The 23316-nt window shown below is 33.3% G+C and overlaps 1 protein-coding gene across 2 annotated transcripts in view; it reads right to left on the bottom strand.

Annotated features, from left to right (window-relative positions):
* LOC145258336 (uncharacterized) overlaps positions 1-23316 on the bottom strand; it is a 107212-nt gene that overhangs the window by 33830 nt on the left and 50066 nt on the right. For both annotated transcript variants that reach the window (XM_080116502.1, XM_080116503.1), the window contains exons 5-6: positions 21971-22030; positions 12768-12843 (exon numbers count right to left, since the gene is read on the bottom strand). In XM_080116502.1, coding sequence (XP_079972628.1) covers positions 12768-12843; positions 21971-22030 — 136 coding nt within the window. The remainder of the gene's footprint in view (positions 1-12767; positions 12844-21970; positions 22031-23316) is intronic.

Here is a 23316-nt window from a genome sequence, read left to right on the forward strand (position 1 = left end):
TGGTTATTTCACCTCTGAAAAGTATATATATATATATATATATATATCCCTGTAGAAATATGCTTTCTTATAAGATATATCAGTCCATTATTTAAGAAGCTCAATGTAATTACAGAGCAATATAGAGAATAAATGACAAAAAATTATATTCCAAAATTCATGATGCTGGCCATCTTATAATTTATTCCTTTAATTCAGTTGACTTATACAAGAATTAAGATTAAGAATTGTATAAGTCAACTGAATTAAAGGAATAAATTATAAGATGGCCAGCATCATGAATTTTGGAATATAATTTTTTGTCTTTTATTCTCTCTCTCTCTCTCTCTCTCTATATATATATATATATATACACACACACTTATTAAACATGAAACTCTAGCCCATTCCTCCCTGGTTGATATTAGACAATATCCACTGAGAATGTTATTTTACAGCAAGTCAAATTGTAGGTTTTAATATTGAAAATGTATTTACTGTAAGAATTAATAAATACACATACGTGGTACTATGTACTTAAAATTCATTCACGTGTACATATTAATATAAATTTGCATCCTCATACAGATGTGCACGCACGCAGCTTAAAATCGTTTTCAACCAAATCTGCAGAGTTCAATCATGAGACGGTTCAAAATTTTAAATTTTCCAATTATTATCTTTAACTCTTTACGCATACACACACAAAAAAAAATAAAAATGTCAAATTGGAAAATGGAATTGAACGAAAAATGAAAACAAAATGGTTTCGAATAAAATACAACAGAAAATAATTTCTTTTTACAAATAACAATTTGATATATTTCTAATTTTAATGAAGTAAATTTACACTGATTATTTTTTGCTGCAACCGGTGATTATCTCCCCTGATATTAGGGCTAAGTATATTTAAAATCCTAATCGGTGGGTTTTCCGTCAAGCTGCCAACACCGTTTTTACGCGTGTTATCAGCTTAAACAAATCGATCATTAAGAATTATACAAAAACAAAAAATATCAAAACCAGAATTATAAAAATTGCAGCGTGACCCTATGAAGCGATAATTATTACACATTATTTTGATCAAGAATATGTTAGAGTATGAAAGCTCAAATTTTAAAACAAATTGAACAGCCAATAATAAACATTGAAAAGATCTGCAACAACTTTACAAATCGGGAATCGAAAGAGAAACGAAGGTGGGGGAAAAAAAAAAAAAATTAAAAATGCCATATTTTTTTTATCTTGTTGGTTGGAAACACGATAATATAAAGGCCACAAAAATTTTACATTTAACGAAATATCAAGCCGAAATGACGACGGATTGAAATATGTAATTTCAACAACTTAAATACTTTTTTTTTTTTTAATTCTTTATAAATATTTCCTAATTTCTCGATACAAAAATTGTTGAACATAATACTAAAGACATCAAAATCAGTCAAAACAGTTTTGTCAAAATTAATGGAGTTACGAGAAATTCTCATTCATATGCATCCTCGTATATCTACGAGAGCCTCTGTCGGTTGGTTTCAGAAATTTTGACGGTCTGTCATACTAAAGTTTGAAATGACAACTTTGCTGGTCTGTCATGCTAAAGTTTGAAATGACAACTTCGCTGGTCTATCACACTAAAATTTTAAATGGCAATTTCAACGGTCTGTCACGCTAAAGTTTGAAATGGCAATTCCAACGGTCTGTCACGCTAAAGTTTGAAACGGTAATTTCAATGGTCTGTCATGCTAAAGTTTGAAACGGCAATTTCAATGGTCTGTCATGCTAAAGTTTGAAACAGCAATTTTAACGGTCTGTCACAGTAAAGTTTGAAATGGCAATTCTGACGATCTCATACTGAAGTTTGAAATGGCAATTAGAAAGATCTGTCACGCTAAAGCTGGAAATGGTAGTTTAGACAGTCTGTCACACTAAAACTTTAAACAGTAATTTCAATGGTCTGTCATGCTGGAGTTTGAAATGGCAATTACGAAGGTCTGGCATGCTGAAGTTTGCTATTGCAATTATGACGATCTGCCACGCTAAATTTTGAAATGGTAATTTCAACGGTCTGTCACGATAAAGCTTGAAACGGCAATTACAACAGCGTCACGCTAAAGCTTGACAGCAATTTTGATGGTCTGTCACAAAAAGTTTAAAATGGCAATTTTAACGATCTGTCACGCTAAAGTTTGAAACAGGAATTTCAATGGTCTGTCACATTAAAGCTTGAAACAGCAATTTTGATGGTCTGTCATGCTAAAGTTTAAAATGAAATTTTAATCTGTCACCCTACCAAAATAAGGGGCATACCAGCATCATTATTGGAGGTTGCATCCATCATGAAGTCACGTTAAATTTTGAACCAACATTCTCATCATTAAACAATGGACGCATCTAATGAACATTCATTCCAGTTTCGTTATTTAAGAAATAGTGAGGACACTTTTAAAAGCGTGAAATCGAAGAGAATTGAAAGTTTTAAAAGATAAAAATAAAATAAATGCTGGAGACCCCTCCCCCGAGCTAAATAGCGAAGAATTAAAATATTGGTTGCAGTTAAAATGACACATAAATTTTTTTTTTTTTTTTTTGTGCTTTTCTTTGTTTTTGGCTGCAAGACCTACTGGCAACTTTTAACGATCAGTTTGACGTTCACCGTTAGTGTAATTATTTGACAAATTTTGGAACTTTTTCTTTTTTTTTTTTAAATCTTTAATTATTTTTAAACTTTTAAACTTTTTTTTTTTTTATATTGTATTTTCATTTACAGCCTCAGAGAAAATGGCCAATTCTTAACAGAATTGAAACATTTTTTTTTTTCAGAATTATTTGTTTTACGCAAGGGAGACAACTGCTCATTAAAAGAGTGTAGAATTACCTGCACCTCCTTTTGTTGGGCCATTTTACAATCCACAAAATGGCATGTTTTCTCGTTTGTTTTTCCGTTTTTTTAACATTTATGGAATTATATTTGACTTTCCTCATTTTGAATGTGAAAATCTATAAAACCTTACAATCTTATACAAAATCTTTACAGCCTGCGTTTTCAGAATGAGGTTGGGGATTTTCAGTGCGTTTCCAGAATAGTTAACAAAACAAAACAAAACAAGGGGGGGGGATAAATACACAACAAATAAAGGTTATAGTCAGCTAACGTACTTCCTAATTTCCGGCATAGACTTACCAGAAGTGGTGACAGGGCAAATCAGTTCCTTCACTTTTATTCTTCTTCAGTATTTCTATTCTGAAGCAATTTTTTTTTTTTTTTTACTCATCTTCGCCCCAAACAAGTCACCTTCGCCCCAAACAAGTCACCTTCGCCCCAAACAAGTCATCTTCGCCCCAAACAAGTCACCTTCGCCCCAAACAAGTCACCTTCACCCCAAACAAGTCACCTTCGCCCCAAACAAGTCATCTTCGCCCCAAACAAGTCATCTTCGCCCCAAACAAGTCACCTTCGGCCCAAACAAGTCACCTTCGCCCCAAACAAGTCATCTTCGCCCCAAACAAGTCATCTTCGCCCCAAACAAGTCACCTTCGCCCCAAACAAGTCACCTTCGCCCCAAACAAGTCACCTTCGCCCCAAACAAGTCATCTTCGCCCCAAACAAGTCATCTTCGCCCCAAACGAATCTTCACCCCAAACAAGTCATCTTCGCCATTTGGTCATAAGGGGCTACTAATTGGGATGATGCCTAAGAAAAATTAAGATGTTGGTTCACGTTACATTTAAACTTCTGCATGTCAGTACAGTCTGGGAAGCAGGTAGCAGGAAGGGAATTCCAAAGTCTAGCCGTTCTACGGAAGAAGCTATTAGAGCAGAAAACTTTCTGACATTTGCGGACGTCATCAACAGTGAAAGAGTGAGATTGAAATAAACTAAAAGGGCATTATAGAAAAGTTTACAATAAAATTGAACAAAATTATAAAAAGATAAAAATAATACAATTAGTTTATATTCGTATTTTTAATAACAAAATTGAAAAGTTTTTGTTTCATTAGAAATTTTATAATGAACGTATGTTTACGAAATTACAAAAGTTTTTTTTATTTACATTTATAATAAACTAGCCTGGGTGCTCGCCGTTGTTTGGAAGTGTGTGTGGAGCAAAAAATAAAAAAAATTATGGTAGTAGGCAAGCAGGCTCGAACCCCTACCATCATGAAGGAGGAAAAGAATGTAAAAAAAAAAAAGAAAAAAAAAAGTGACGCTTTTGTTGTTGCATCCATCGCTAAACCGGAAGTGGTGAAGGTTTAAATTAAAGAAAACATCTAGCACTCCAGCCTTCGTCATTACGACTTCAGCTATTGTCAAATGGATACGTGTGAAACATTCATTGATCATTATTCAATCCCGAACATGATTTTATTATCTACCAGCAGAGAAACCCGACATTGTTCGTAATTGAATGATGTTTAACGAATATTTGACATTCCCACATTTTTATTGTCACTAAAATCAGCCATTTTTTTAACCAAATCGATTGAATGTCTGCTCGAATTGGGGACCTACCATGATGCACCAAGAGGAAGCTTCACATGTCTCTCCGCAATGACTTAGTTCACAATACATTTAGTCTACATTGCACTGTAGAGAACCTACTGTTGATTTTATGAAATTATTTTTTTTATATTTAATGGCTTGCATTAAAGTTTATAATGCTGAAGTCAAGTATCATGGTGCAATTGTGCTTTAAACAGAGACCTTCATTTCGAACACGCCCCCGTTATATCAAAGAACCTACTGTTGATTTTATATGTTGAGCTTTTTGTGGTAATAAAACTTCTCTCAAATGCACTTGTTGATGTTAGGCTGTGTAAGGTGTTAAATTTTGGTCAAAATCACCCGTTTCATTGGATTGTTTCCATTATCAATAGTTATCAAAGACTAGCTGATCTAAAGGAGAAAACACACTGTCAGGCATATTTTCATTTTTTTTTTATTCACTTTTCACCCCAAACAAGGCACAGTGCCACTTTGAAGTAGGAGGCTACTATCGGGGACTTAATTTGCGGGAGCATTATGAAGAGAGATGAGTAGGAAGATGTTTGTTCACATTACACTTGAACTTCTGCATATCAGTACAGTTGGGAAAGCAGAATCCTGGAAGAGAGTTCCAAAGACTTGCTGTTCTGGGGAAGAAACTATTGGAGTAAAAGGCTTTCTTACACCTAGGGATCTCTACTGTAAAGGGGTGGGACTTAGTTGCTTGTCGGGTTTGTCGGGGTAGTCACGTCGAGGAGTTACAAGTGCTTGTAGTTCGTCAGAGCATTCACCATTAAAGTATTTGTAGAACAGACAGAGGGATGCAACATTTCGTTGATGGGACAGAGGTTGAAGCCTAGATGACAGTTCAGGACCTATCAGGTTGGCGACTCTCTTTTGAACCCTGTCCAGGAATGAGAGACAAGCCGCAGATGCACTAGCCCAAGTGTGACAACAATACTCCATACATGGGCGAATGGTGGCCTTATAGAGGTACAGGATACTTTCAGGCCTAAGTAATTTTCTGGCATGGTAGAGAGAGCCCACGTTCTTTGCACTTTCTGGTTAAAGTTGATAAAAATCGATCTAGTCGTTTCCAAATCCATAGGGAATGAACTTTTATATAATAGTAGAGACTACATTCTTAATCAATTTTGGATTATCTTAAATAGAATGGTCTCTCGCGCAAATGTGGTATTGTGGTGACCGAAATGATTTTAGTTAAGAGTAGGGTAGACATTGTTATCCTTTCAGACCAAGAACACCCAATTTTCTTTGCACACTATTGATGGCCCTGTGCCTAATTTGTTTCAAATGTAATATTTTCTTTCTGAATTTTTGAAATGAGGATTGGTTATATGTATTATTATTCATCGGACTACTGTTCTCATCTTGAGTGTGATTTTCACAACGTTTCGGTCGATATAACCTCCGACCTTCTTCAGGTGTATCTTGTTGAACCCAGGAATTTGGACGGAACTTTGAGCGGAACCCTGTATTTACTGGGAAAAATCAATTGTAAAAGTGATATTCTCCTGAAGGTTGAAGGTTCAATCCTCAGTGTGGGCGACCGAAAAATACATTTGCGAATTACTTATGACCTCTATCCAGTCATGGCTGACGGAACAAGAGCACGCTGTGTGAAGTAAATAAAGGGTTCCGCTCGAAATTCCGTCCAAATTCCCAAGTTCGACAGAAACATTCCCGAGTTCGACAAGATACACCTGAAGAAGGTCGGAGGTTATATCAACCGAAACATTGTGAAAATCACACTCAAGATGAGAACAGTAGTCCGATGAATAGTAATACACGTAATGTTTTCTGTTTTCTACAAAAAAATTATTCAAAGTGTAGTATCTGTTCTCAGCATCCTAAAAAGTTTTTTTACAATTGATCACGTCATCGCTTTAAAGCAAATGTTAAATATTCGCAAACGGAAATAAAACAATATCGTGAATTTGTTATATTAAAACCAAAACAATTCGTGAATTAAAAACATAAAAGTTAATTAATAAAATGTTATTTTTCAAAACAAATATGCAAATTAGTTAACCTTGTGACTGATATCAGATATACATAAGCATTATATATATATATATATATATATATTAAAAAAAAATTTTTAAAAAGTGCAAAGTTTAATTACGAGCCCAACTTCTGCATCGACTCTCTTATAACATAAAAATCAAGATACTAAGAGGGAAGAATACTATGCAGAACTATCAGGATCTGTGGAAATTTCACAGGGGACTCATTCTTTTGCAATATATTGATGTTGGCATTCTGTAGATGTTCAGTTTAAATGGAGACGCTCTGATATTATTGTAGCTCTTTTGTTAAAACTGCTAAAGTATTTAAGTTAGCAGGGACGCTCAGCGTAGACCAGTAGTAAAATATCCTTAAATATATTTTAAATCTTGCAGATTTCATATATATTATTACAGAGTAAATTTTTTTATCGATTCTTATATATTATAAATTTGTGATTTCAAAAATAAAAAATATATCTATGTGACTTGAATCAAGACCCAAAACTTCTGAAATTTCTTGGCAAAATTATTTATAAAAAAAATACAGGACTTGGGTGCCATCAGCTATAACCAAAACCAAAACTTAAGTGTGTGTATGTATATATATATATATATATATATATATATATATATATACTTCAGAATAGTTTTTATTTAACAATCAGTTGTTATAGAAACGTGAGATTGTAGGTTTACAAAATATTACTGGCAGTAATATTCTATAAGTTATCCCATCTAAACAAGAATTGCTCGATATGCAAGATAGAGCAAATAAATTAAATTATAATTCAATGAATTTCAAAAAACTCTCATTGAAATGAAGTGGTTGAGTTTCATATCAAAGAATTTTTATTATTCTAAGCAAGACAAAGAATGCTTCAGAAAATTAATAAATATATATATATATATATATATATATATATATATATATAGAGAGAGAGAGAGAGAGAGAGAAATCTTTTTTTTTCTTGAGTTCCTTCAGATAATTCTTGGTAAAATTATTTATTACAAGAAGTCAAAGGCCATAACAAGTAAACAACAGTCACTCGAAAGAAAAAAGATGTAAGCATAACCCACAAAATAACACACACACAATCATCTATCTATATAAAAGCGAAAATGTATGGATGTACGCTTTTCCTCGATGTCCACAAAAGGCTTCTTTCAGAGAAGCGCTCGCTCGCTTCACAACTTCTTAAAACTTTTTATATCATCTATAAATTGTAATATCTCAGAGTTACCCACGGAGCACGCCTGTCTATTTAATTTTATTGACTTTCAAACATTAATTATTCCACATTGCCCGCATCGGCACGCGTTACATTCGGTTTTCGGTATAAAAAAAAGCGAAACTCGACTCTAATCACAGGCAGAAAGCCAGTTGTCTCAAGAGAGCTAAGTAACGTTTGTTCAATGTCGACTTCGTCATATCAGACTGTAGCTTTCATTTCGCTCCTTCTAATAAACAGGGAGCGGATTTTTAAAAACAAACAAACCGATTTATTCACCTCATTCAAAACTGTCCCGCACAAAATCGTAACTGCTGAATACCTATCGCCGTCACATCAATCAAAAACGTGCACCTGTTTTTTTTAAACACTTTACTATTTTCCAACTGCGCGTCGTCAACGCTTCGGGGTTTTTTTTTCACATTTTCGGGGGTTTTTTCACATACCCCGAAAAACAACCGGGCAACACCGGGTACCCCTCGCTAGTATTATATAAAGACCGTGCTATCATCAGACTTTTCCAGGAAATTCACGTAAAACACTGAAAGGTGCCGAAACTGAGTGAATGAAATTGCAGCAAACAATATCATTAAAGAAAACATTTGCTTTTCATAAAAACAAACTAAATATCTGTCTTGATTTATAATAAAATAAAAAAATTTTTAATTTTGTTTGCAAATCAAATTATTTGTTCTTCAAAAAATAAATACTTTTTGTGAAAATTACAAGGAGCAATTTGAATTTTAACTTTCGTAAGAATTCCCTAATAAGGAATCATTGTACAGTTGCAAAATTTTATACAGACATATTAAAAATTAGTAACAAAAACAGTACAGTATATAATACACATGTATATAATCAAATAACATTATAAATAACACTGTAAGGCGGGGAAAATACCGTAACCAGGGGCCGGAAAAACATTGTATTCCACATCGGAACCTGAAAAAACTGCATCCCTGGGTTCTACCGTGGCCTTCGTTATAAAGATGGCCGGCCAGCTGAAAAAATGACGTCATCGCCGAGGTCCCAACAAGCAAGATATGTGGAACTCTTAGACTGTCAATAATGAACAGTAATTTTTACAGACAGCGTTACAAAACTTCAAAATTGGATTAAAATAAAGAAATAAAGAAAGAACACGATTTATACTGAAACTCATCTAATATTAATAATAAAAAAATAAAAAAAAAAAAACACAAGTTATTTGTTTAAGTATATTATAAGCAATTGAATATTTCGTTGTATTATAGATTTTAAAGATTAGAATGCGTTCTTTAATTACTTATAAATTACATTTTAAAAAAGTGAAGGAACACGATTTGATTTGAAATAAACTTGAAGTTTATTTAATATAATTAAATGAAAATTATGCATGTAAGATTATGAATATTTGAAGCAGAACACAAGCAAAACATTTGATATGAGTTAAGACAATAAACAAATATTAAAATTAAACTTTTTTTTTAAATCAAAATGAATATTTTTTTTTAAATCAAAATGAATATTTTTTAATCAAAATGAACCACAATATTTTTTCAAAATCAAAAACAATATTTTTAATAAATTCATGAAATATTGCACAGTAAAAAAATTAACCTAAAGAAAAAATCATGTTTCTTATTTAAGATTATTTCACCACATAACAAAAATAACATGCAAAATCATTTTTTTATATCCATATTTTCAGTTTGTTAAAATACGTGGGTTTGTATTACTGTACACATAGATTCGAAAAAGTTGTCAAAAAACAAATATATAACAAATAAATGTTATCAAAGGCAAGATAAGTTACTTTTCTGCCAAACTGGATATATTTTTCGTGTTTTTATTCAATGTAACATGTTTATTCAGCTCGAAAAACATAGTGTTTACCGATGTATTCGAAAATTCCAGATGGCGTCTGATTCTCTCTTTAACACGGTAAGTTTGGGATAAGGTGTTATAAATACAAAACCGGATAAAATACGGTTAAAAACTCGCTCAATATATGTTACCGTGACATAGGTTGACATATATTCGGCGGGTTTTTAATAGTATGTTGTATAGTTTTTTATTTATAACACCTTATCCCAAACTTACCGTGTTAAAGAGAGAATCAGACGGCATCTTGAATTTTCGAATACATCGGTAAACACTGTTTTTCGAGCTGAATAAACATGTTACATTGAATAAAAACACGAAAAATATTTGGTAGAAAAGTAACTTATCTTGCCTTTGATAACATTTATTTGTTATATATTTGTTTTTGACAACTTTTTCGAATCTATGTGTACAGTAATACAAACCCAATTACGTTAATGAAATGAATTGTACTTATTTACTATGCCTCCCCACGGGACAGAGTTAGACACCAGGGTCGTTTTTTAACGTGGAGAAAAGGTACAAAAATAAAAATTGTCTCAGTCGTGAAGGATTTCTCCTCCACCGAAAGAGAACAAGAAATAGAATGCAGCATCTGGAGAACAGATACTACACTTTGATCTGGTCCCGAAGGCCAAGACTGTTTAAGACCACGAGTGAACGCGCGTTTTTTTTTTTTTTTTTTTTAGTTTAGTTTCATATATATATATATATATATATAAAAATAAGTATTTTTAAATTTTATCTTTCTAGCTTTAAAAAAAAGTTTTAAAATTTTATCAGCCGGCATAATTTATTTTTAAATATTGAAAAATTTCAGAAAAATAAATTATTGTTAGATTTTTAAAACGTGTGTCAACAGCTTAAAAAAATCGTGTTTTAAAGAGTCGATGTTGTCTCGCATTTTCATTAGTTTTGTATGCTGTAAAAATATCTTTTTTAATATTAGCAATTTATTTGAAGCTTCTTCTTTTGAATGGTAGAACATTTAGGATGATAATATTGAATTAAATTATAGTTACATCGTGTTAAATACAGGGGGAGAAGCACGTTAAAACTTACTTTGCTGAATGGAGATGGTGTAAAATCTTTTTTTTTTTTTTACTGCATTATAATTCTTTATCTTTCGGAAATGAAAATACTTTCACTTTTTGGTCCTTTACGATAATTTCCTCAGCAAGTTGGAACGATGCACCGTGAAGGCATTTTAATAATAAAAAAAGAAATATAAATATTACACTGACTTCAAGACGTTACGAATGCCTACCGGTGACTACCGGTGTCACCGGTATGGACTATCCGTGATGACGTCAGCAGATTAAATTATTTTTGCCCACCGGCCATCTTGTCTTTTAAGACGGTCTTGGTTCTACTGTATTTATTTATAATAAAATATTTTAATTTCTAAAATTTTTCATTGAATTATCTTCGTAATATCAAAAGATGAAATTTTTAACTAAAAAAATTGGCATGCATCTGTGTAAAAAAATATATATATAAAAATGTATGTTTTGCACCTATTAGTGTTTTAGGTAAATTGCCTGGAAAATTCCAAAGATAGCACAATCCTTATTCTACATAAGCACCCTAATCTTCTACCCAAATTCAGGTAACACGTCCTCAATCGAGCAGAAATTCTTGACAATTGCAGTTTTTACTTTTGTCTCATCCAAAATGCCTCTTTTAGGAGCTGGACATAAAAAAAAATGTGTTTAGCTTTGCCCTTGTGGGGAAGAAAGTAAATAGGAACTCCTGGTCAACACCAGATAAGGAAAGCAAGTTTTATATATTTCGGAGGAAAAAAAAAAAATTTGAATTTGATGTAAAAATAAATAAAAATAAATAAAAAATAAAAAAATAAGAAAAAAAATAAATATACACCAAATCTCGCAGCAATTTTTTTTTCCAATATTCAAAAGCAATTCCACAGATTTCCAACCATGCATGTCAGACAGTACGAATACTTGCACTAAACACAATAAAATTCTTTGGCAAAATATGTCATCATCCATGCACGCAAAAAGGTTTTAAATGTTTTTAATGAGACACAAAACTCTCAAATGTTCATTCATTCAAGACATTGACGATTATGACTCTCCATCTATCTTCATCTCCCTCGAGGCATTCATGAATTCATTGTTGCTCATTATTCACAGCCCCATTCACGCTGTTTTCTTAAAAGTGTTTGATGTAAAGAAAGCAGTTATGGTCTTTGCTGTGGTTTCAAGTGAGAGCCGCATCATGCAACCCCACATCTTCGAAATCGGCTTGAAAGTCAACACCAAAATGTACCTGAACGTGCTGAAGAGTGTGGTGACCCCTGGTGCAATCAGGTAACCATTGGTAGACTCTGGATGTGGCAGCAGGACTCAACGCTGGTCCACAAGCCCAAAGAGACCCAAGCTTGGTTTCAGAAGGAATGCTACAACTTTGTACCCTTCTCTCACTGTCCCCCCTCCTCCCCTGACCTGAACCCGCTGGACTACTTTGTTTGGTCATACGTGGAGAACATCACCAACATGACCTCCCACAACACCAAAGCCGGCCTGATCGCCACCATCCACCAAGCCCCCGCTGGTGCTTTTGGAAAAAGCATACTCCCAGTTTCAGACCTGTATCGAAGCAGTGATTGAAGCTGAAGGTGGCTACATTAAATAGATATCAGCTCGACCACATAAACAAGTTAGTTGAATGTAGTGTTGTTTTCTTTACCATTCCATCCTGTAGATTTACTTTGCATTTTTTTTTTTTTTTTTTGGTAAAACATTTACGATTAAAAAAGAAAAAAAAAAAGAAACATTTAAAATTTTAAAAAGTAATTTTTGTTTTTCTTTTTATGCTTGACTCATTTTATTTTTCAAATATTTTCCCTAAATTTGAAAAAAAGAAAACATGTTTACCTTTTTTTTTTTTTTTTTTAGAGATTTTTAGCAAAAAGTTTAAAAAAAAAAAAAAAAAAAAAAAAAAAAACAGAAAAAAAAAAACAGGAGGAATTTACAACGTCGAAATATCACACAAATACACAATCAGCAGAAGCAGTTGTCATGTCTTGTCGTACTTCAATTTATCGTGCATTGTAAATTGTAAAATTGGCTAGTCAGAATCAAATGTTGATTCGCAAGCATAAATGCTATTTAGGTTTAACAGTTAAAATCCATCTGACAAAATTTCTTATTAAACTTACCTCGTCCTCTTCCTCCTCCTTGTGATGGGTTCAAAAATCTTGATATGGGCAACAATTTCTGTGGATCAATATAAAACTGAAAAAGAGAAAACGTTAAAATTCAGAGCAGACAACTTATATACAGAAATACTAGCATTTCAGCCCGGCGTTGCCCGGGTGTTTGGAGGTTTATGCTGAGCAAAAAAAAAAAAGTGATCAATTTTTTTAACTTTGACCCCTATTATGACTCCTTAACATTTGTTTTGGGGTCAAATCAAGTTATTAAGTTAGATCCATGTCCAAGGAACCTATATCTAAAATTTCAAGTGTTTAGACCCAAAATTGTCGGAGGAGTTTGGTAGAGTTCTCAAAGGTCAAATAGTTGAACTTTGACCCCTTAACAGCTAAATTTCTGGCTGAAAACCGATCACAAAGATTTTCTCAAATCTCAGTACCCTGTATATCAAATTTCGAGTCTGTAGACTAAAAATTGACAGAGTTATTGCGTAGGGAAATGTACACAGACACACACAGACACGTTCACTTTTATAGATATATATATAATATAAAGCTGAACGTCTGTGTGTGTGTCTGGTCACGAATAGGCTCCTATATGGTTGACTATTATAGAAAACTGATCACATATAATGATAGAAGATGTATCGAGACACAGCAATGGGTATGTTTGATCTGGCATAATGATGATTCATTAAATTTGTACGCGCCTGGTCCACAAAGTATCAAAATAAAAAATTTTTAAATTTAAAAAAAAAACGTTTACAAGTCTTTTTGATATAGATGTACATAATAATACTTTGATAAGTATGTTTTAACTTAAATAGGGATGGTATAATAAAATTGTGGGGTCTGTGTTCGCGCCTGGCCTCCATAGAATGGAAATAGGCACAAACTTTAAGACTTTTCATATTTTTCTGCGTAAGTATACTTTGATAATTATGTTTCAGTTTGAAGAAATATGGTATAATAAAATTATGGGGTGTTCGTTCACGCCTGACCTCCATAGAATGGAAATATGTCACAAAGTTTAACAAGGTTTTTTAATATAGATCCACAGAACATTGTGATAAGTGTTTCAGTGTGAACAGGTAAGGTATAATATATTATGGGGTTTATCTATTTTATTTTTACTTTCATCATATTTTGCTTTGGTTTTGATACCCCCAAGTTACCCCCAAGTTCGAAGCTATCGCTTTACAACCCTTCCTTTTCATAACCTATCATACTTTCATAAATCAGAGTCCATTTTCTGTAGGCTGTTTTTGAACCCAGTCAACGACGGGTACTTTTGCTAGTATAATATATATATATATATATATATATATATATATACATACATACATACATACACACAAGTTAATTTCTAAAATTCTTTCCAGAATTATGTTCATTTTTTTTTTTTTATAAGCAAAATTCATCATATCTTCACCTCCCATCCAACATTCTTTCATTCCAGGGAATGGGGAAAGAGGGTGGGGGGGACACTGCAAAACTACATTGTCTTTCCTTCAGGTTTCAGGGTGTGAATAAAAAAAAAAAAACCATTTAATTTCAAGAAACCCCAGTAAAGAGTGGGCAGAGAAGATAAGCAAATGACTTGTTTCTCTGAAATGTTATTCCTCCATTTTCTGTAGGCTGTTTTTGAACCCAGTCAACGGCGGGTACTTTTGCTAGTATATATATATATATATATATATATATATATATATATATATATATAGATATAGATATAGATATATACAGGGCTCTATGGATAAGTTGATCTTTGACAACTAAATATTTTTGTTTACTAGCCAAATAGAAAAGTTAGACACAAGAAGGAATAGGACTGCAGAGAACCCATGGCATAGCAGATAAAACACTATGTAAAATTCAGTTCCAAATTATGCTCGGTTTAATCCACAGTGCGGATGACATTACAAAATACGAATTACTTAGGACTTCTACCTAGTCATGGCTGACGAATCAAAAACATGCTACACCCATGGAATGAGTTTTTCTTTTTTTTTCTTTTCATTTTTTTTTTTTTTTTCATTTTTTTTACTTTTCTTCTTTTTCTACTACTTGCATCATTTTCCTCTTCTCTCTTTTCGTCTCCTTTTCATTTTTTTTAATTCTTTTTCTTCTTATCCTCTTCTACATGCATCTTTTTATCCTTTTTCATTCTTTTCAGCTGGTGCTACCGGATTAGGCTGTCTGAAGATATTGGCTTCCTGAGACAAAATGCACCTAACATTGATGTTTTTTTTTTTTCCTTTTTTTTTTTTTTTTTTTTTAACTTCCTTTTTCGAAACGTAATTATATTCTCAGGGCTTAACGGACAAATTTATCTTTAGTTGAGCTTTAACAACTAAATATTTTTGTTTACTAGCCAAATAGAAAAGTTACTAGGCAAATCCACATGATTTTTAGAATATGACATCTTTGTTCTGTGACGAGTATGTACATCATAAAACTTGTTTTTTTAATAAATAGATTTTTTTGTATTTTTTCAAATAAGTGTAATTCTAAATATACAACAAATTTTATGTTGATATTTGAACGTATAAACATTCTGATTTCTTCAGATATTTTTTTTGAACAACCTTCGTTAAGAAAAGAGTTTATTGTTTTATTAATCCTTTTATCGTTTAAATAATTTGACTTTGTTTGATTTATTTTTTTTAAAAGTTGAAAAAAATTGTTTCACTCAGTAATGAGCTTTGGAAGATTGTTGGTTTAAAAAAAAAATCGTCAAAAAAATAAGCGTTTTATTATTTCTAGTTGCCACTTGGAAAAATGAATCGCAAATGCAACTGTTTCATTCGCAATGTAGAGCCCTGATATATTTAAAAATAATCTTGTCTGTGTCTGAGGAAAGGTTTCTACCAAACTTTTCTGTCAAGTCTTGGCTTACAGGCTGGAAATTTGATATATAGGAGATTCGAACTTGTAGAACAATTTTGATTTGGTTTTTAGTCAGTAAAATAACTCCTTAGGAGTCAAAATTGAAAAAAAAAAAAAAAAAAAAAAAAGTTGACTTTAGCCGGAGTTAAGTCCATAAAACCTGTTACTTTTGCACATGCGTAAATATACATTCATAGCTTAAAGTTGCTAACTTTTTAACCTTTCTCATCTATCTGTTAAAATCTCAAACGGTAACAAATAAGGCTGGAGCGCTAAATGTTTTGGTTTAGGTTCTAACTGATGGCACCTATTTTTTTTTAACTTCTGAAATCATGACTATATATTGGGTACAATATAATAATCAATAATATATTGGGCGCAATATAATAATCAGTAGACAATTGGCTTTGTAATAATAGAAAATCTGCATAAATTAAAATATCATATTTAAGCATATTTTATGACCGGGCAACGCCGGGCGGCCTTCTAGTATATTAATAAATTAAATGAAAATTGATCAAATGTTTGTTTCTCCTAGTTTTTTTTTTCCTACATATTTTAATACAAAATGCATGCTAAAATATTCTTTAGTTTTGGGATTGAGTTACATTTTAAAAAGAAAACCTGGTTTCATTGTTTTAAATAGCCATAATTTGTAATTTATTTATTTTCATTAAAATATCTGACAACTCCGTCTCAAAAAAATCTTTTGTAATTGTACCGCTTAATGTATATCTACGACTATGTTTGCAAATTTTATATTCAACCAAAAAATAAAAACAAGAGAAGCATCTAACTAGAAATTCGAAAAAAAAAAAAAAAAAAAAATTTTTTTTTAAATTAAACCATCAATATTTTCCTTTTATTCTAGTTGAATAACCCTTATCCCTGAGTGGCTTCCGGGCCTTGATAAGTGGTGATCACCGTGTAAAAAAAAAAAAAAAAAAAAAGCACAATAATACCACAATCAAAGTTTTTTTCAAGAAGTCATCTATCTTCTGTCAATTTATCTCTCTATATATATAAAAGGCAAAATGTGTGTGACCATTTCGTGTATGTCTTCAAAAGGCTTTTCTCGCACACGGTCCCGGGGGGGAGAAAGGCATGCGGTGGGGGGGGGGGGGGGGGGTACAATCACTTAAAATTATTTATATAGGCCGTAGATAATAATATCTAGGATTTGGGAAAGCGCGTCGCGTATAGATTTATTTACGTCGATTTTTACAAAATTATTGCTATTTTGGCTTCTCGCGCATTGATTGGGCTTTTTCGTATAAAAAGCGAAACTAATTCAAACAACTTCTCGGCATTGCGCCGGGAAACGTCCAGAAGCAATCAGCTTTGATCAATCTTGTATATCAGACAATTGTTATTCAATCTGGACAATTGGGAGCTGGTTTCCCCCTCCCCAACATCTGTTGGGGAAAAAAAAAGTCAAATTTGGGTAAACAAACCCAAACACTGCCTCGCAGCAAAAGTTAACTGTGTGACTTCTATTTGACCTTCTTAATTAGGTCAAATGGAAGCAGCAGAGTTAACTTTTATTGCGGACACCTATTTTTAATAGTTAAATAAATAAATTCAAACGTGTCTCCATTGTATGTCACGGTGGCCCCAATGATTAACGTCGCACGTTTTTTTTTTTCACACTTTAATTTCCGACTTTGCCTCAAGGGTTTGGGTTCGATCCTCATACTCACCTACCAAAACTTTTTTTTTTTATTTTAACCCCCCCACCCCCACCGGAGTTTGAATTTACTGAAAACCACACACACCTCAAACCACCCGCTAGTTTGTATATATATATAAAGGGCAAAATGTGTGTGTGTGTTAGTATGTCTTGTAAAAACTTTCGACAAACACGACAAATCCTTACAAGATCAGTATCGTTTTCAAGCTCAATCCTTCGGACAACAAATATAAAAAAATTGGTCAAAAACATTCATTCCTTCATCCTCAACAAGGAGGGGGCCGCTTTTTTTGCCGACATTTAGTAAGTCATCATCACCATCGGATTGACTACACTTAATTTTAATGCTCTCGACTTCCGGTTGCGCGATGGAGACCGGCTAAAACGTTACTTTCCCCCCCCCTTTGTGTTACAGGTTTGAGCCTGCCTGCCTGCCACTTTTATTCTTTTTTTAACATCTCCCTCTACTCCTCCCGCTACTACCACTTTTTATTCCCCCCTCCCCATCGGGTTCCTTACTACACCACCTACACACACCCGGGCAACGCTGGGTATTCCCTACTAGTTCTTTGATAAAACAGAAGGCATCTAACTCTCCCATCTCACAGATTTGCTCCACAGAGAACTACCACGAGAGAAAAAAAAAAAATCAGCTTTTTGTTTTCTTTCTTTTTTTTTTTTTTTCTTGTTTTTTTTTATTTCCCTTTTCTAAAAAGATAAAAAAAAAAAAAAGATGGGAGTTCCAACAAAAACGAAAACACAATCACATGCAGTTCTTTAAGTAGAAATCCGGGGTTTTTTTGGGGGAGGGGGGGGGTGCTCACATCTTATACCCCTCCCCCTACATCCAGACAATAACTAAAGTTCAGTTTATTCAAGTCATTTCGAAGAGTTGTTTCTTTTACTGCATATCAATGGCTTGAAAACCTGGGTGTGCCAGGTTCGAATCCAGTCTTTTCCACAGAAACACTTTCAACAAACGCACACTTGACTTTGACTTCTGGGAGAGGAGGTAAATATATAAAAAAAAAAAGAATTGAAAATAAAAATAATTAAAAAAATAAACTTTTGTTAGGATTATTCACTGTTGTATCTAGTCACATGTTTCGTAAACAAACAATCTTTAAATGACAGATTCAAGTCACAGCTGTAACCACCATCAACAATTTTCCCCACTATCTGTGCCTAAATCTAAACACAAGTTCCATGAACAAAGCTTCTTTCATAGGACTGCCCAACTATGGAACTCTTTTCCACTAGCCTGCTTTCCAGATGACTACAACATGGTTTTCTTTAAATCCAATGTAAACAAATTCTTGAGCAGTCCCATTAAATACTAAATTTCTACCCAATTTCCATCACCATACACTCAACAACCCACATCCTCGAGTGGTGCTCAGGCCTTGATAAGTGGTGCCTCCCCTATAATAAAAAAAAAAAAAAAAAAAAAAAAAGAATCCACTCCAGGATCATGGCAATTTATTTGCCTCCACTTAAGAGATGGTTAGGCACAAGGCCAGGCATGGTTTTCTCTAGTCAGCACAATAGCAGAAATGCACACTGAACTACAAAAAAATGTCTGAGCAGCTCTGTTGCTATTCCCAAGTAGCAGCAACTCAGGTGATTAACAATAATTTAACTCCTTCTCCAAAAGAAAAGATAAAACCTGGAAGAGTGGACCTCTTAACACTGCAAAAGACACACACACACAAATATATATATATATATATATATATATATATATATATATATATGTGGCATATTTCATGAAATAAAAAAGACATGTTTTTGTCTATTAATTCAATTTTCGATTTTTTTCAAACTTCCGAATAACAGTCTTCCTTTCTGGTGGAAACTGGCTGATGTAATTACCATATTTATCATAAGTCAGAGTACTTTCCCATCCTTCAGGAGTCATCGTCAGGGATAAATTAATCAAACTGGTTTTGAACAATATATAAACCAATGAAAAAAAAAAAACTTCATAATATTGTTCAAAACCAGTTCGATTAATTTATCCCTGATGATGACTCCTGAAGAAGGATGGGAAAGTACTCGGACTTATGATAAATATGGTAATTACATCAGCCAGTTCCCGCCAGAAAGGAAGACTTATTCAGAAGTTGGAAAAAAATCGAAAATTGAATTAATAGACAAAAAAAACGTCTATTTTATTTGATGAAATAGGCCATAAAGAAAAAATGCCTAAATATACATATACATATATATATATATATATATATATATATATATATATATTGTCATCCACATACAGTACTGTTTTGTTGTATCACAACTCATCAGTGTGGCTAGACATTCACTTTTCCCCAGCCGTGGATCAAACCTACAACCGTCGCGTTGACAGTCGACAGCTCGAACCACGAATCAGCGCTGTAAATATTTCTCCTCGAGTGTGTATTAAACCCACACCCGCTCGTCGCAACAGTGCTCTAACCATCAGCTTGTTTACAAACAAATTAATAGTGCGCTTCGCTTAATCGCTTAAGTACGCGTCGGGTGAAAATATATTTACAAAGTGCTCAATCCAAAAGGGGGGGGGGCTTTAATTGTCATCCACATACAGTACTTTTTCGTTGTATCACAACTCATCAGTGCAGCTAGACATACACCTTTCCCCAGCCGTGGATCGAACCTACAACCATCGTGTTGACAGTCGCCAGCTCTAACCATACGAAAGAGTCTGCTGTGGAATTTCCACAGGTCCCGCTAGTATTTAAAAGTGAAAATCGTTATTCGGAAGTTGGAAAGGATCGAAAATAGAATTAATAGACAAAAAACTATTTTATTTAATGAAATATGCCATAGAGAAAAAATTCTGCCTTAATATATATATATATATATATATATATATTTATATATATATATATACACATACACACATAAATATATATATATTTATATATAGACACACACACACACACATAAATATATATATATATTTATATATACACACACACACATAAATATATATATATAAAAAAAAAAAGTATATATATATATATATATATATATATATATAAAATAAAAAAATAAAAATAATTGTTAGCGTTGGATGTATGCGAGTACGTGTGTGGGTGTGTAGGTGGGTATGTATATGTGTATATATGTATGCTCCTACATATATTTCTATGTATGTACGTGTGTGTATGTGTGTGTGCCTGCGTACGTGTGCGTGTGCATGTGTACATGTACATGAATGTATATGTATGCGTATGTGATTGTGTGTGAGTGTATGCTATACATGGGGAAAGAAAGTCTTTAAAAAGAACCCTAAAAAAGCCATAAAAACCTTCACCATATGGACTAAAAAACACTCTTTGAAACTAACTTTGACCGGTCACTGTGAACACTTACAGTTGGAGACAGAATGTCTGAACACTGAACACACGCATCGCATCACTATGAAAAACATATTTAATATCAGCGGAGGCATATCTACAAACTCCCATTTTAAAGAAAAACTTTTTACGAAAATATCTGAAGAGAGCACACCCTAAGCTCGAAACGCGTTATAAAAATATTTTAAAATAAAAATATGATGAAAACCTTTAAAAAAAACCTACAATTGTTGATGGCTACACTCTTTTAAATATATTTATATATATATACACACACACATAAATATATTTATATATACACACACACATACACACACACACATATATACATAAACATGTATATATATATATATATATATATATATGAAAGAGCCTGCTGTGGAATTTCCAGAGGTCCTGCTAATATTTAGAGTTAGTTTAAGAGCAGTTTTAGGTGTGGCTGTTGATTTTGAGAAAGTTTACGACAGCTGAGTATAGTTTGCAACGATTGACAACATTAGGAATTAGATACAGTCGGAGGCATGCTGTGGCTTAGAGGAAATGGAGAAATGATAAACACGATCTTGACAGCAAATGTAGATGCGGACGTTAGCGTTCGTGGGTTCTATAGTGTCACACACATACCCAGAATACAACTGACATTTGCAGAATGAGTCGGAGTTATTTTTCTTTTCTTTTTTTTTTTTTTTTTTACTAGGAGTCACCACTTATCAAGGCCCTGAGGCCACTCGAGGATAAGGGTTCTAGAGTGTACAGTAATCAATAGGATAATATTGTAGTAGTCATTATTAATAGAAATTTGGTAAATTGGATTACTTAAGGGGGCGGTTCATCAAAAATTTGTTTATGTTGGACTTGAAGATAAGTTGTATTCAGCTGGGAAGCAGGCAAATGGAAGAGAGTTCCATAGGCGTGCAGTTCTAAGAAAGAAGCTTTGTTCATTGAATCTATGTTCTTTGCGTTTTATTTTAATTTGATACTTGTGAACTCGCCCGCACACCTTGGCAGCTGCCAGTGTGAGAGACAATGACACTGGTCAAAAGAGAAGACGAAGGAAGAGAAGACATGGAAACCATATTGGGGTCAGCAATTGCTGAGCGAGCGGAGACCATGTGGTATCACAGTTGAACCTGGGAATATTGAAAACTTGGGGGTGACGCCGCACGTACGAATTGGAGCCTTAATCGCAGATACAGTTTTGCGTGATAGCCAGGAACAGCAACATAAAAATGAAACGAGATAGTAGAAGATAAAAATATGGTCACACTCACCTTCTGCCGTTTTTTAAAAGACGATGACTTCATATTGTCGGATAACTTGATAGAGAAACAGTGAAACGGTTAAGGAAGACATTTTGGCTTTAAGACTGAGGAAAATTCTTGCAATATAAAAAAAAAAACGAAAAGAAAACAGATTCTCTAAGAATTTAGGCTAACATGGTAAGGTTATGACAACAGATTCTTTTCATTGTTTTCACTCTCGAGTATATATCTGACACAGTTAATCTGCCCATCGATGACTACTTGTAAAAACTTATCAAAGAGAAAAGATTTGATGGTTAAGAAACATTTCCAGACATTCCATAGCTGGAAATCTTGTAATGTCTTTAATATATCAAGACCTATTGCTCTTGAGAGGAAACCTCCATTAGTAGACTCACTGATCCTAAAATGACAGTCAGTACATCAGCTGTAGATCTTGCAGGACGGAATCCATATTGCTTGTCACTAAGTTGTTTTTGCTGAGGTGGTTGCAATTTCTCTATTTAACACAGACTCAAGAAACTTACTCATGACTAGGGCTGTGACAACAGCATATTCTTATCATTCTTTTGACTCGAGTATATATCCGACACAGGTAGACACAGTTAATCAACCGAGAAACACATCACTCTATATAAAAGCATATAAGATATCAATGGATACACACTCGAGAGCCAAAACAATGAAAAGAATATGCTGTTGTCCTCGCCCTACTTATAGGATTATAGAAATCTGGATTACGAATAATAAAATTTTATAAGTGTTGTAAGAACTTTGAGAAAAATTTATTTTCGTTTGAAAATGGACAATGTATTAAGTAATTCGTGTTTTTTTTTATATTTTCTTCTTAAAAAAAATTTTCTTTCAAAAAAATCTTTTTCTTTTAAAAATTTATCTCTGCCCAAGTCTTTGTTTATCCCTCTTTTAAGTCCATTTTTATCACTTTCTCCCATGTTTTTCTTGGCCTTACCTGGTGAACAGGATCCGTTACCGGAATGGTCCCACATCTACTAACCCAACAACTCTCATCCGTTGGTAAAACTCATGTTCTGCACACATTTCTTTATACTATCTTGAATCTTCATCAGATTTAAGTGCCTTTATTACTGACATTACAATTCTCACCATGCAATGCATGTCTTCAACCCTCACTGGTTTCACTTCCATAATCACACTGCATACATATGCCTGATGGATTCTCCCCTTGTTCAACAGTGGCCATGCTCTTTTTGTTATAGAAGGAGGAGGTGCAAATGGCAGAGGTAATTCTGGAGAGGACAATCGGCTGGGTTTGTGAAGATGACATCAATAGAAGCTGGACCCAGAAAAGTCGGCCAGGGTAACGATCGTAGATT

The sequence above is a fragment of the Euprymna scolopes genome, chromosome 33, assembly GCF_053919585.1.
Source record: "Euprymna scolopes isolate OS-2025 chromosome 33, ASM5391958v1, whole genome shotgun sequence".
Classification (NCBI taxonomy): Eukaryota; Metazoa; Mollusca; class Cephalopoda; order Sepiida; family Sepiolidae; genus Euprymna; species Euprymna scolopes.